At 39.4% G+C, this 15,889-nt stretch overlaps 1 protein-coding gene across 5 annotated transcripts in view; it reads left to right on the top strand.

The window, feature by feature from the left end:
- ARHGAP18 (Rho GTPase activating protein 18) overlaps positions 1-9,239 on the top strand; it is a 92,827-nt gene extending 83,588 nt beyond the window's left edge. For 4 of the 5 annotated variants that reach the window (XM_027880564.1, XM_027880562.1, XM_027880563.1 and 1 more), the window contains exons 13-15: positions 2,988-3,112; positions 4,212-4,273; positions 6,934-9,239. In XM_027880564.1, the coding sequence (XP_027736365.1) occupies positions 2,988-3,112; positions 4,212-4,273; positions 6,934-7,025 (279 nt within the window). In that variant the 3' untranslated portion in view covers positions 7,026-9,239. Of the gene's footprint in view, positions 1-2,987; positions 3,113-4,211; positions 4,291-4,326; positions 4,578-6,933 lie in introns of those variants that run through there. The other variant, XM_027880565.1, reaches the window with a different exon arrangement.
- Positions 9,240-15,889: the final 6,650 nt, after the last annotated feature.

Below are 15,889 nucleotides of genomic sequence, written 5' to 3'. Positions count from 1 at the left end.
GGGCTGCATAATGCTCAAAGAAAGATGCCCTCAGGACTGGAAATTTACCCACTAGCTTTAGCCTGATTTATACCATCTGTCATTGTATTTCTTTGTATGTTGCAATTATTCCAAAGAAAGGAGCAGTCATGTTAACAGCACAGTGCAGTGCTACTGGATTTAGCTGCTACAGGTTAGTAAAACCATTGTATCCCAAAACTTCTATACTGACAGATTTGTATAACCTGTTTGCATTTACACAGAATAACATCTATGACTCTTGCTAAATTTGTTGCTCACTGCAGTGCCAAATTATTTACTAAAAAAAAATTGCTACTTGCTAAATCATTTCTCTTTGTATAGTTTTGCAGTTTTTTGTCCCAAAATAGGTGCAGCATTTTGCAGCTCAAAGAGAACAACTGTTTTGCTTTTTTTTTTTTTTTTTGGACTTTGCCTCCCATGTAGCAAGATCCTTTTGAAAATCAGTTTTGTTCTTCATAATGCTCATGTCCCATTCTGGCTTGGTATAATTCGCACAGTTAATAATTATATATAATATTCCATCACTACTGAAAATACTGCATAGTCACTTAATTTCTCTCTTCATCTAACCTGATACATATTTAAGTGTGTCATGCAAAATGTAATAGGAGAATCTGGAGGAGGCCCACTCCAAATCCTATAGCCAGGCAGCTGCTGTTCTTTTGTGATTCAAGTCCCTTGGACAAGAAGGGGTTTGAAAGAAGATGAGTGCCTCACAGGTGACTGCTCTATCTGCTGCAGACGAAGCATTGTAGGCCAGTATTTTCCGTCAATTAAGTATGTACCTTCTTCATGTTTTTTCTTAAGAAGAGTTTTTCTAATTCAGCCAGAGGCTGCAGTGTTTTAAATCTCATCCTGAAAGAGCCTGTGAGGCAGCAGAGGGAACTGGTGAACTGAACAGTGTAGGTGACCACTCTTTAGTGTATTGTCAATGATCTAATAGGTACATGGCTTATATACCATGATGTGGAGCCCCTAACTTGGATGTTTTGAGCTGTGCTGTGCAGAGAATAGGCACTTCTGTGATTCTGTTCCTAAATGTTACAGGCCACTTTTTTTTTTTCCCCGCTAACTAGCACAGTGAATGGGGTAGGGGATGGTCAGGTTCTGTTCTCTCTCTAGTTTGGCAGCATGAACATGTTGTGCAGCTGAGCATGATTTCTTCTGTAAATGAAGGAGGTGAAAGTGGCAAAATGCATTCATTAGCTGAGCTAATAATGATTTTGTCTGAATAAACAAAGTAATTATTCTGTTTGATCTGTGACTATAATGTTAGAGCTCTGTGGACATTTTTTGGTCTTTCTCTCATGTACTCAGGTTGTTTTTTAAATAATTTATCATATGCCTGCTATATATATATTAAAAAAAAGTTATCCAGCTGAAAGTTGGAAAAACCTCATTAAAATCAACTGAGACAAAATGTTAAAGGCCTGTATACAAAAATAAAAGCCAATTTAAATTTACTCTGCTGAATTTGGTGAAATACCAGCTAGGGATGTCTGTGAGTAACCATTTCATCCATAAAAATTTCATTTTGCCAGGATCCCTGAAGTTTGGAAAGAGGCAAAAAAATTTTAAGCGGGAGTTAGCTTCCTAGTGGATAGCTAGAGACACTTTTTCCATCAGTGGAGGCCCTGAAGAACAGATTTGACAAATTTAGGGATGAATCCAGGGGAGATTTCGTGGAGATCTCTTGCAGTCTTATGAACCTTTGATTCTACGATTACTACATAGCAGATTCTTGGTATGATGTTTCTTAATGCTTTAGACAAAAATAAGGTCTAGTATTTTAAAATCAATAAATAATAAGACTAGATATAGAAGGATTGTTTGGTTAAAACTACTTACCATGACTCCTCATTTGTATAGTAATGAGCCTTCAGCTTTCTCAGGAAGCTGTCCTTCTGATTCTGCTCACGTTTATGCTTGTTCTATATTCATTTAACACTGATGGCTTCAGAGAAGCTATTCTAGATTCACAGGTGCCCAGACTTGTTCATTGCTTATGGAAGAAGAAATGTTCAGCTTTGCAATTGAGTAAATGGTGGGGGGTGGGGGGTGGGAAAGAAGAGAATGAACTGTCATAATCAACCTTGAGTACTGAGACTCTTACTTTCTTTTCCTATCCAAGTGAGTACATTTGGTAAATGATAATGTAATATGAATGGAAAAATTACCTTGAGATTTCCAGGAACAGAAATTAGGACCTTATTCACAAATAAATTATGCCTTTTGTAACTTCAAATGTCATGTACCTGCAAGTTGAACAGAAAAACTGTTCTTTGGAGCCCTCCTTCTCTGTAGCTAATATGATTGATATTCATCATCCAGGACTTGTGGGTTGAAATAAAATACAAATCTATTATATAGTCAGCCCTGCAGGTTAGCTAGCTGAATATATTCTAGAGAATAAAAAACAGGAAGAAGAAGTAGTGAATATCTGGTGTTTTTTTTTTTTTTTTAAAAACTATGAAGAGGAAAGAGGAATCACCTAAAGTATCCTGACCCATGAGTGCTTTGTGATTTCTTTTATTTTGGCATGAAGTTCAGAGTAAATGAAACTGGAGAAGTTTCTTCTGGAAGTTTTATCAGAGGGGTGGTGCAGAGCCATTGCCTGGCTTTCATGCCTACAGCAAGACTTTTCCATGTCTATCTCACATGCTTCTTATCATACCAGAGTGTGTTCTTAATATAGCATAATTGTTACTGTTATTCATAATGTCTTTGAAAAACAATTAAGCACTACTGTTCTTTTGTTCTGAAGTTCTCCCTGTTGTTAAAAACAGCTTTGAAGGTCTGATGTAATCTACTGAATTACTGCGTAGTTATCATATTTTTGTAGTGAAGTGTAGTAGATAGTGAAGTACAGAGCACTGTACTTAGTTACTTATTCCATACTGTATTTGGAGGAGCTCATCAAAGCCAGCTGCTAGCAGCTTTGTTCCAACACCATTATTTCTTTGCAGACTGATGTTCCTCAGGGAGTGATACGGGTGCAAGCGCCTCATCTTTCGAAAGTTTCCATGGCAATACAGCTGACAGAAGAACTGAAAGCCGGTGATATAGTAGCTAGGTTTCTCAGCCAGAAAAGGTATAAAAACATTTTTGTTTTGTTTCGAGAAAAGTGTCTTTTCATTTATGCTATCAAGAAAAAAGTTTTAAAGTACTTCAAGTCCTGGTCAGTTCATGAATTTTTTGGCTGAATGTAGCCATCAGAACACATGCTTGAGGAATTAACTGAATGCCTCTAATGTCATTAAAGCTCATGAAGCCTCAAGGAATACATGACTGCTGTTAGTAAAAAAATTCCTATTTAATTTGATGGGTCAGGAATAGTTTTGTAATTTTCTGGGAACAAGACAGAAGGGAACTCCAAGAAAAAAAGTCTAGCAAACAAAGAAATGAGGAAAGGAGAAAGTAAATATTTTGTAAAATAATGCATTGATATATAGCAATATAAAAGGCATTGAGGTATAATGATGTGCAAATGTCATGCACATGCAGTGATATAAAAGGAAAGCTAAGTTTTAGTCATCCAAATCCATTTAGAAGGGGAGTTTTAATAATAATAAAAAACATACATGTATATTTTATATATATATCTCATAAATATCATATATTATCATATGTAACTATTTAGCTAAAGCAATAATATGGTGCACTAGATGAGAATAAGAAGCTGCTTTTTCCCAAATGCTGTTTTTAGGTTTACATTTTTGTCAGAAAGTTATTTTCTGGCTGTGCCTTAGCATATATTATTACTATTAAACAGTGAGAACAATAGAATCCTTTTGTAGTATAGGCACTTCATTCTTCCACTGTCTGTTTTTTACTTCTTTCAATTCAGTACAATTAAAACAAGCAAGAATGTGGTTTCTCCCACCCAACTATAAGACTTTTTCTGAAATATGGAGTGTTTGAGGGGAATACTTATTTCTGCAGTAGCAGTGAAAAAAAAATCAGAGGATAAATATCAGGCTACTTGCTGTTAACAATGAGATTCTTTTCTAAACCCTGCAGTTTCTTCACATTTATCTTATTTTACCCCTTCTGTAGTGTATTGCTCATTTGCACTAGCAATTTGTGACAGGTACACTGCTAATGTTAATTAGCATAACTTTTCCCAGACAAGTGGATGATCTACAAGCTCTTTTGCAGTATTGTCACTCACTGTGCTTTTTTCCTTACAGTGGAAACGTCCAAACACTCAACAAAGAAGAGGTCTTTCTTTATGAAATAGGAGGAAATATTGGTAAGAATGGCTTCTGAACAACTTACTGATAGTCAGGGAACAAGAATACCCTTACAACTTATTTTGCTACAATAGGATTCCTTGGCACGTTGTCCACAGGCTTCACTGTGGTTGCATTTTTATTCATGTCCCTAGTTCTCCCTGGCACTAAGGCAGACAGTTAACCTTGTGGAGAAGGCAGCAGAAATGTTGGTGTGATCATTATATTAGTAGTAGCTTATTATCTGTCCCAGAGAAAGATGGCAGCTAAAACAGATGTTCCTAATATGTATGTACAGTGAAGAAGCACAAAAACGTTGGGTAGAAAGGTACTTGAAGTTCATTTTATTCATCTCTTTGTTTCAAGGGATAATAAGTGAACTTACACTCCTCCTTGCTGTGCATTTGAGCATTGCTTGCAGGTTCCTTTGGGGGAAAAAAAGCTCAACCGGAAGTATGACCTAGTGATAAAATTTTCCAACACTTAGTCTTTCCTGCTCTGTCTATTCCGGGCTCTCTTGATTAAAGTAAGTAGCAGATCGGCAAGGTTAATGCCAAGGATAATTCTGAACACAGTTCTGAAATTTTCTTTGACGAATGCAGGAGAATTTTTTCATTAGGAATCAGTTCCTAATCACAGTATTTTTCAAATGCTCAGGAAAAAGTGCAAAACCAAAACCAATATTGGATTGGACTTATATTTACTTTTCTGTTGCTAACTGTGACCTGCTAAATTTTATTTGAAGTTATAAAATTCCATGCAGTACTTCTGTACTCTGCAAGTTTAAATCCTGTATGTAAATTGCTACTTCTAGCATTTTTTCTTTTTACCTAATCACTGTTATAAATCAAGTTTTTGTATCTATGTCTTAACCAAAAGACTCAATTAAAAACAGGACTTCCCTTTTTTTCCTGCAACAGATACTTTTCAGTGTTTTTACTAAGTCAGATGGTGAAAAAGAAGTTACTAGGATAGCTGGAGGCCAAATTAATGTATTGTATGTTCTCTTGCATATCCAGTACGTATGTGCATTTTCTATGCCTGTTAAAGGAGGTTGTGATCCCAGATGTAAGAGTTTTTTAAAGCAGAGGAATATCTTGTTTATTGTACATAAGCATAATCATTGCAGAAAGAAAGATTTTGTATAGGAATTCCAGTGAAACTGAAACAACATACTGTTACTTTGAACATGTGACAGAAATTGTATTTCTCTTAGAGAAAATACATGGCTAGTCGCCGACTTATTATGGAATAGGTTAGAAAGCTTAGATGTTTTCTATGTCTGAATGGTTTACTTCCAGACAATTTAAACTTTAACCATCCCTTACAAATACCAGTCTTTATTAATACTCTCAGTTGAGATAAGAGAAACTCCCAGACTTTAACTTGCTGTATAGGCTTAAGTAAACCAGCTGTCCTGACCTTTACCATTTGTCTCTCTCTGCTCAATGTGACTGACTCGTGCAGAGGAAGCCCAAAGTGAGAAGACTCGATGGGCTTGTGATACACTCAAACATCCATACACTTAGGCTCATAATTGTAACATGCACAATGCTGCAATCCTGTCCTTTAGCAGATGGAGCCACTCAAGTCTCCAGACATTTTTTGAGTATTCATACACTGTAGGTTTTCAGGATACTGAACAGGACTTCTGCCCCTGCTTTGTGACTGGGACTGGTTAGATAGGGACCTGGCAAAGCACTGTCCTTGTGCTGTCACTGCCTGAACATGCTGCATGTGTAGAGGAGAAAGCCCAGTTTGGTAGTGTGGGCAGTACAGGTCACATAGGTTGGTATTAAAATCCTAGAGGGACCAGTGAGACTGAGCCTGGTTGAGCAGGAAGTTTTGCCTTCCTGAGTGCCCTGCTCAGGGAATCCAAAGAGCTGGCAGACAAACTCAGTTGCCAGCATTGCACCTCTGCTTGCCTTCTGTATCAGGAGTACACGTACCGGAAACATCTGTCTGGCACATCAGCCATCTACCCCAACCATCTGCACAGTGGAGTAGAAGAGAGGCTGTGATGTAGAGCTGCAGATGCATGACATAATGCTTTGCCTGTAGGAGAATGGGAAGAACATGCAGATCTTGATGGATCAGCATATGCTATTTTCATCGTAGCCACTGTGCATAAATTAATTGCTTGTAACGTACCAAGAACAGTGTACTACTTTTTTTCTTCTAGGACAGACACTATTACAAGTGCTGTGCAGAACAGAATAGCAGGACCAGGATGGGGAGGAACACCTTCTTAGCAAGGACGAACCTTGCACAAACTTAGCACTTAAAAAGGGAAAAATAACCTGAAATTTTAATGGGCTTCTATGCAAATGTGAAGCTCATATTTGCCCATGAGAGGATCAGGGCATTGCTCCTTTTTTCCTAAATCTTCACAGAGGGGAGCTTCCATCTATATGGTCTGTGTGAAGAATCGGACCTAGAATGTGCCACAGAGGTGGCACAGCCCCTACTCTTCTTCCTTTTTCCTCCTATCCCCCTTCTTCCTGAAGGCAGATGGGTAGGGTAAGATTACGTACAGCTTTTACATGTGTTGTCTTTTGTTTAATACCACAGAGACACCTTGAAAACCTAAATGAAGTAAAACAGTGACAGGACCGTTGAAAGTTGATTCCTTTTTTTTTTTTTTTGTACTGATGTAACCACATCTCTCTTATATTTCTAGGGGAACGCTGCCTTGATGATGATACCTACATGAAAGACCTATACCAGCTCAACCCAAATGCTGAGTGGGTTATAAAACCTAAGCAGAGCTAAGCTCACGACTAACGGCAAAAAAAAAACAACCTGTGGACTTACGTTGTAAGGCTGAATGTTTCAAAGGGATAGTGTGTCCTTTCAGCATTCAACCATTATTTATATTAATTGAACGTTATCTAGTTTAAAAAAAAAAAAGTGATGGAAACTCAGCAGTGATAACCAGTTCTACTTGCAGCAAAATCTTGGAGATAGCACAGTTTTCCCACTCATATTTGAAACAAGCATAAGTACCTTAAATATTTTAATGGCACTAATCTACCTCCCATCTGGTAGTTCTTATTGCAGAAGAATTTATTTTTCAAACAGATGTTTATCCTCTTTATATTAGAGATTTACAATCTGTTTGTGTAGAATTTTGCATTCACATAGGTCTTTTCAGTGCTAGTACAATAGAGGACCAAATTGTGATCAGCACTTCTGAATGGTACAGTATTAAAAATACCTAAACCCAGTCATATGGATTTCCCAAATAAGTGTGAATTTCACAGGAGACAACTACAATGCAATATATTTTGTCTTTGGAAGTCCTAATTTTAAAGTTTGATGAAAACCATTTAAAAACAACTGTGAAAATGCTTTCTGTGCAGCTTTTTTTGCTAGATCTTTAAAATAATGTTATTCTGGTTGATTGTACTCTTGAGAATATTTTAAAAAAAAAAGAAAGAAAAAAGAAGGAAAGAGAGAAAGGATCATGTGACAAGGTGAGTAATTTTTAAAGCTCACCACTCTTGGCATTGTCCTTTCTGGCATATTGTCATGTGCTAGAAAGACTTTTATGTTTTTCAGCAGTGATGTGCAGCCATGTTACATACCTTGGTTTCAGGTTTTTTGGAAATCTGATAGACTCGATTTTGTGAACTGCCAAAATTTTTCGATTACTAGCACAATAAAATCTTTCAGGAAGAAGAAAATAACTGTGGGAGGAAACTGTAGTCTAAATTTCATAGGTAGCAAACCACTATACCTTTCTCTCAAAACCAGTCTAAGGGTCTACTGTGGAGTTCACGTAGGTTTTTTGGATGTTACCTACCATCAGCTGTCTGTCTGGTCTGTCCTGGATGAGGCTAGAAGTCGAATTCTGATTTCCCTGATGCTGATAGATGCTGTCTAAACCACTTCCAAAATTAATAGTCCAATGGAGAACTATTGTAAATGCATCTCTTTGCAGGGAAGGACTGAAAGCTCCCCATGGAATGTAGTGATAATGAGGTATAGACTGATGTGGCTTGTTGCAGCACAAAGAGCTGTGGCCTGGAGCTCCAGAGCCCCACTCCCCCAGCAATACTTTGGGCTCACTAACTTGTGTACCGCTTTACAATTTATTTGTAAACTAGCTCAGCTGTGCTTAAGTGCTTACACCTGCGTGCTGACTAACTGAAATAACTACTGTGAAATTATATCCTTGGAATTAAATATGTTCTCTCAGTGCACACACAGAATTTATATTGACCTCATAGGGAATATTCTACATACAATCAAGGACTGAATTACAATTTTTTTCGTAATCAAAGATGATTAAAGAAATAAAAGACCTTTCTGCTGAGCTTTGGATATGGGCCCTGACTGTGTTGACAAAGCAAACACTGGAATTCTCCCTTTTATATACAAGCAGTGAAACAGAACTCTGAAAGGTCATAGAAAAATTAGACCTCTGCTGATTAGCTATCCGCAGCATATGAACAATTTTGGGGGCATGAGTATTTATTGTTTTTTAAAGCCAAAGTCTGTCTTCATATGAAAAAGAAGCACTGACTGATTCTGAAAAGCAGGATGAGTAGAATAGAAAATTGTTTTAATGTGACTGTACTGCCCTCAACGCTCCATCTAGTTGGATACTTCTACATGGTGTAGTGCTGTGCCACTATGGGCAAATCCACTAGGACAAATCACTTTTGTCAAAAGAACAAGCCACACTCCCTGTTCTTCAAGTGTAAGGACTAAGTAGAGTAGAAAACCAGTAGAGTGCTTAGGTAAACATTTATAAATCTGATGTAATAAATATAAAGTTTTTTGTCATGTATTACAAAAATGAGATGTGTTTTCATAGTACTTTATAGTTCTGTAAAAGATTACTTGTTACTGGAACTCTAGATGTTATTTTAATCAGGAGCAAAGTGCAGATGATAGGAACAGCTGTACAGTTTCAGTATAAAATTGCAACTGCCCTGTGGCTATGATCTTTTAAATAACTTTGTTTCTGGTTTAGTGCCATTATCTCTTTTTTTTTTTTTTTTTAATTTAAAAAGCTCTTTTATAATTAAATGTTGTTTTTTCTGACTTCTTTTCTCATTTGAATTCTTACATTTGTATGTGAAACATATCCAATTGACACTAAGCAGTGGTTATTTTTTAATTTCACACTTTACATCTGTCTAGATAGCTTGTAGCTTTGTGTATGATAAGAAACATTGATAAGTTAGAAAGAGTCCTGCAACATAAATGCCTGCTGAAAAAGGAAATAACTACCTAGAAGTTCTGAACTTTTGGTGCAATCACGCTACACCTTAGCTAAATACATAGTATAACAATTACTGGGTATATGTGAAGGAACAGCAGCCTTCTCAGCATTTATCAAGAATGATGGCTCTTAATTCCTTAGAATTAAATTAGGGCACAAGGGAGAAATCCAAATCACATTCAGGTAGGTTGATAAGAATCTTTTATAATTAAAAAGACAGTGTTGCTGGGTTGCTTATTGGGGTAATTTGGCAGCCCATCATCGTTTGGCTGATGACTTGGGAAACACATACACAAGTTTTTTTCACACCGTTAATGATTTGCACACTAAGTGTGCAACTCTGTGCCTGCAGAGCAACAGAGATGGCGGAAAAGAAGGAGTTGAGAAGCAGGCAGTGCCCCTCTTACCGCTACCTGAATGTGGTGGAACGTGTAAGGATGGTTTTGTGCTCAAAAAATCATCTTCTGATGTATATTGGAGGAGGGGGGGAGGGAGGGGAAAGGTCCACAATGCTTGTATGGAGTGTAGACACCTTTTTTGCACTTCTTGTTTGACTTCAAAGACTGCAGAGTTTGCACTTATTTTCCATAGCCTCCTATACTTCCCCACCTTGTGTGAAGCACAGGCATATCCCTGGATATTCATGGATGCCCGGAAGAAAGGTGTCATCCCAACCACCTGCCTCCTGTGTTAGCAGCAGCAAGGCAGGAAGCAGCATGGCAGGTTTATCTCACTTTGCAACTCAACAAGCAGCATCTGTGAGCGGACCAGTGAGGCATCAAGAAGGCAGTAGGGAGCAGAAAGATGAATGTGTCTGGATGTGTTGGAAACAGTGGCTGAGTTTCCATTGGGCTTTTACTATGCAGTGCCATGACTGAGATGAATTCAAGGGTAAGGAGATGCACTTTTATGTGGTGAGCACCAACAGAAAAGGAGATGTTTGAGAAAGGCTTGCTTGAAACTTTTTCCAGTCCATTATTTCTTTGTCAGACATTCCTAAAAGCAATGGAACTGTTTTCCTAAGTTTTGAGATAAATTGCAGAAGCAAGTTAACTTGGCAAAATATTACTAAATGAATGATTTCTTCTGTATCACACATTATGCTTCTGTTTTTGAAAGATTTCAGCCATTCAGAACCTAATTGCTAAACTTACAGCAATATATATAATAATTTTCTTTTATGTACAGCAATGCTTTAAAGATTTTCAGACTGGTGTTTGTGTTTTCACACAGACCACATCTGAGGCAGGTAAGTACTTATCATCCTCATTTAACAAATGGGAAAAATGTTCATAAATGACTGGCCTGTGGCTAGAAGGGGTGAAATCAACCTGATTTGTAGAAATCAAATATGATCCTTCAAAAATAATTTTAAAAATCTGCTATATTGCCAAGAACATCAATATGGCAATCATGAATATGACTACAGGGGACTCCTTTAATAAATATGATGCTGTAATTTTTAGCTTGGTTTCCAAAGGAAATTTATCTGGGGTAATATTGCTGCTTTGTGTGTGTCTTCCTCTAATTACTTTTGAGTCTGTTGGCAGACTGCAGTCATTTTTGGCAAATGGAATGGGAGGGAGGGAATGTCTCAAAAAAAGAAGAAATCTTCTACGAGCTTCATGAAACTAGGTACTATGAGTCTGTGGTTCAAAGGGAAGATAACAGCGTAAGCTCCACTTTACTTAGGTACCAGAACGGAATCAGGAGAGACATACACATTCTCTGGCCGTGGAGGAAGACTGTGCTTGGAGCTCACAGCCAACCAGTGGGAATTGACAGTGGGTATTTAGGGGCCTGAGGAAGGATTTGCTTGTGTTGCTTTCTCCTTTTTGAATCTTCTTTGCTGACATGATGTGGGTGATTGTTGCTGAAGCTGTAGTTGTCCTCCTCGGCTGGCTTTTGTGGTGCAGCTTCTCTGTAATTTCTGGTTAGTACAGCTCATCTCCATCCCCTCCTTATGGACTGAGCAACTAACTGAGCACCTTCCCAGCCTGACCTGTACCCACAGCTGATGGCATTGATGCAGGTGAGGAGGTAGGTGGAAGTACCTCCCTTCTCTCAGCTTTTAGGGCTATTGGGAATTACCTTCATCTATTTATAATCAGATCAAAAACTGGACAGTATCAAAGGACAGCCTTCACATGCAGGTTTCAAACTGTTGTGGAAATATAACTTGTCATTCAGAGCCTCTGTTCTGAATCGTACGGAGGTGGTCGTGGTGGTTCAAAAGCCCTGCAGATATTACCACTGTGATAGTACCTTTTGGGATTACTGAAAAGATCCTTCATTCTCCCTCTGGCACTGTAAAACAAATAGCCAACGCCCACTGGCATGAGAGCAGCAGTCTCTCTGTTTTTCCCTGCCAAATGAGCTTTGCTCTCTATGTTACCATTATGCCTCTGTAATGCGGTGACTCTTGAAAATGAGCTGGCTGGCTCGGTTCCCGTGAGCGGTCAGCTCTCATGCTGTGTCACTAGATCAGGTCGTGCAGGTCAGTCACTTCTGTGCTTCTTTCCCGAGGGATGGATTCGCTGTGCCTTCAGAGCGGTGCGACTGCCACCTGGCTATAGCGTGGGCGTGTGTTTGCCCTCCGGTGTCATTCGCTGCCCGTCGGGGACAGGCGCAGGGTCAGCCCTACAGCACTCTCCTCTCTATTCCGTGTCCGCAGGCCACCCTCGCGGGGGTGAGATCCCTGGAAGCTGCCACGGGCGGCTGTACCTCGGTGTCCTGGCCTGACCCCGACCTGCCGCAGCCGCGCTTTGTCGCTGTTTCTGTTCCCTTGGCCGCGGCGGGGCGGCGGTAGGTGGCGGTGCCGGGCCGCGCTCTGCTTCGCTCCGCTCCGCTCCGCTCGGAGCGCTCCGGGCTCCCGGGCGAGACCGCCTTCCCCGCGGAGTGCGGGCTTGCTGGACGTGGGGCGGCGAAACGGAGTATGTACTGTCTCATCATCTCTTGGCAGTCTTAATTTTCTCCTCCCCCCCATATAAAAAGTAGTAAAACTGTACCTTTGGTACTCCCCAGGGAAGACCTTATCAGTCTCTGTAACTAAATGAATGAAGAGAGATGAGGATTGGTCTCTTCTCCCAGATAACAAGCAATAGGTCAAGGGGAAATGTCCAGGGAAGGTTTAGATTGGATACCGGGAGAAATTCCTTCACTGAAGGGGTGGTTAGGCATTGGAACAGGCTGCCAGGCAAAGGGTAGAATCGCCACCTCTGGAAGCACTCAAAAAACATATAGATGTAGCACTTGGGAACAGGGTCAGCATGAACCATGTTCATGTGGTGAACATGGCAGTGCTGGGTTAAGAGTTTCACTCAATGATCGTAGAGGTCTTTTCCAACCTAAACTATTCTATGATGCTGTACAGCACTCTAACTATATATACCTGTTCTATACTAGTGGTCACTCATGTGTTCCTGTCTGCTTTCATGCCATCCATCCTGTCAGCTGCACTAAGAGCTCTTCTGCTTCCTGAAGTCATGCATTTACTTGAATGTGTTTTTCTCATGCCTATGGCTGGTCATGCAGTATGTACCTGAGGTATCGCTGGACACAGTGGAACTGTGAGGATAGAGAACTTTGCATAATAGAGAATCACAAGCTTGCATGGATTACTGGAGTATCCCCTTGCTGATTATCAGCATGCAGATGTACAACACACTCCAAATGATCCAGAATAAACAATTGCTTGGAATTACATGTCCGAGGTTCCAGATCCTGAGCTGTGTTGGATTAGCAACTGGAATCTGGTTTCTTGCTTATTAACTTTCCCCCATGACATGAGAAGAATTATTTGTTTTAAATCTTGCCTTCTGATTTTTTGATTGGTTGAAATTTACGTGTGTCTAACCTAATTTAGTTGTCTTGATTATATTCTAGTATGTTCCCACCTTGTAAGTTGTAAGGCAAACGAGCTTCTGAGCCCTTTTTCTGATTGTTCCTCCTCTGCTGCAGTCTGCCAGAAGCTCATTCAGCATGTGCAAATGGAGTTTCTTCCAGCAGGAACCAGAGCCTGAGTAGGTGAAGTAGCATTGAGACTCTTGTCAGGCTTTGCATGTCTGTGAAAGGTAGAGCTGAGAGGTGCCCACTTCAGTATTCCAGCCTGCCTGCTGTGTATTGGCCTCATTCAGTGCATCATTTTGCTTTCGTGACTGCAGCCAGGTGACATGCATCTGGAATGCTGTTTTTGTTTAAAATGCTTGATCTTGAAATAAGCATTTTTTTTTTGTGGGCTATGATAAGACTGAAACCTTATTATGTGTAGTATTGGAGTACTGGCAAAAATATCTGCTGATGCTTTTAATATGCCATTTTGAACAGAAAAAAAAAAGATTTTTCTTCTCGTGTTTAGCAATGAGAGAGCAGACAATTCTGACATAGTTAGGAATTCAGTTGTGTTTTTGCAAAAAGTAGTTCAGAAAACATACTATGCAAAATCTTTTTTAATTGTTCCATTTTTTTCCTACAAAGATGGTGTATTTTTATTTTTTGTAGATCTCTGCCGGGAGGTGATGGTGATTTTTCTTACATTTTTGACTTAGCTAGGTGGTAGAGAGAATTGTGAGAGAATTACTCAGTTCATATTTTGGATTTTTTTGGTTAATAAAAATCTAATTGTTAAAAGTATTGTTAATGATAGGCTTGTATGTGAACATGAAATTGAGTATTTCAGAAGAGGATTTTTATTTATTCCAGTTCTCTCCAAGTTGAGAAAATGTGACAACCAAGTCTTTAGGCCACGTATTTCTGTCATTCATGCAGAACTGTTTCACCTCAGGTCTTCTAGGAAGAATCTGAAGGAAATACCCACATTCCCAGCCACAGCAATGAGGACATGTTTTCCTGTAGGTGGTGTTACCAGCACTCAAGGGCAGGCATGAGAATTTTGTGAGTTTGAGAGGGTTTTTTTCTTTTTCTTGTTTCTTTTTAAATTGGCTAATTTTTCTCTTTGAATGCTGTTGCTGTTGGGAATAATGAAAATATTGTGAAAGCTCAGCATATTTAGATTTTTTCTGTACAACCACAGTGTGGGTGTTTTGGGGGTATGAATAGAATACATGGGATTGCAATATTCTGCTGTGAACTTTTTCCAAGTAATTTTTAAGTCGCTTATATCAAATCCTCTTGGATCATTGTAAAGAGGAATTGAGATAGTAAAGAAGTACTTGCTAAGCCAGTGATACACCATTGGTAAAGCTGGTGTTTTTCTCCCAATACACTTGTGGCTGTGGCACAGTAACATCTAAAAGCACTTACTTGGTTCTAGGAAAAAATAATTAGTGCATAAATTGTATAACTAAACTGCATAATTACATATGCTGATGATGACAGGACTGGTATCCCAGGTCTGCCTATTAGGTGCTGTCTCAAGTCTGTGCAGTGGTGAGACGTCCTTAAAGTTGCAAAATAACTGCCTGAAAATTCCTTTAAAACATGATGGGTGTGAGCAATCCTTTTCAGCGTGCCTATTCTTCATTTGTCTCCACCCTTACTTTTAGATAATTTTAACCCTCTTAGTCTTTTAGAAAGCAGTTGGTAAAAACAAAAGATCTACCCTCTATGGTGTTTCTATCTGTGCCAGTGTGCTTCATCTACATTACATTTGGAGGAAAAGGCCAGAAATAATATTCATCTATGTAACCCCAGAAGGCTTAGCCGTTCCAAACAAATATGTTTTAAAGAGGAGCTGGTGTTCTCAAGGGATGTTCCAAAAGCCATTCCTGAGCACAGGGAGTCTCTACATATGTGTAGGAGTTGGTTGTTGCTAGAAGTGTGCATGCATGCTTTGGTGAAGGATGATGCACTGCTTCTCAGGCTTTGTTCAGTGATTGTGAAGTGTTTGCCTGCTTTTGGAGTGAAATGACCTCATCCATGCCATTAGCAGAATTGACAGAGTAGTTAGCACTGGCTGCTTCAGCATGATGTTATTGGACTTGGAAAGCTTTGATGAAGCTCCTGTCTACCGTCTCAGCTTGTGTGTACACATGCGCGTTGACTTGCCATCTCAGCCTCTCACCACTGGTCTTTGAATCAAATGTGGAGTTTTCCAACAAAGTGTGTAGGCAGTAAGAACAAATGCATTTGGCTAGATTGAAGGTCTCTTTAGTTTTATTATCTGCCTGTCTCTGGTGGTGGTCAATAGCGGATGCTTAAGGAAGGACCACAGCACAGAGTCGTAGTTCCCTAGTATGCTTTTCCAGTAAGCTTGTCATTGACATGTGACATCCTTGCGTTCAGTAGCCATTACAGAATCACAGAATATCCTGAGTTAGAGGGGACTCACTAGGACCATCAAAGTCCAACTCGTGGCCCTGCATGGGACAGCCCCAGGAATCACACCATGTGCCTGAGGTTTACTGAGGTAATGAGGCTTAATGAGGTTTACTTTCACTATTTT

The sequence above is a fragment of the Empidonax traillii genome, unplaced genomic scaffold, assembly GCF_003031625.1.
Source record: "Empidonax traillii isolate 1590-97213 ecotype Southwest subspecies unplaced genomic scaffold, ASM303162v1 scaffold72:size2462915, whole genome shotgun sequence".
NCBI classification, from domain to species: domain Eukaryota; kingdom Metazoa; phylum Chordata; class Aves; order Passeriformes; family Tyrannidae; genus Empidonax; species Empidonax traillii.
The sequence above is the reverse complement of the archived record's forward strand: the minus strand, read 5'-3'. Positions and strand labels throughout refer to the sequence as shown.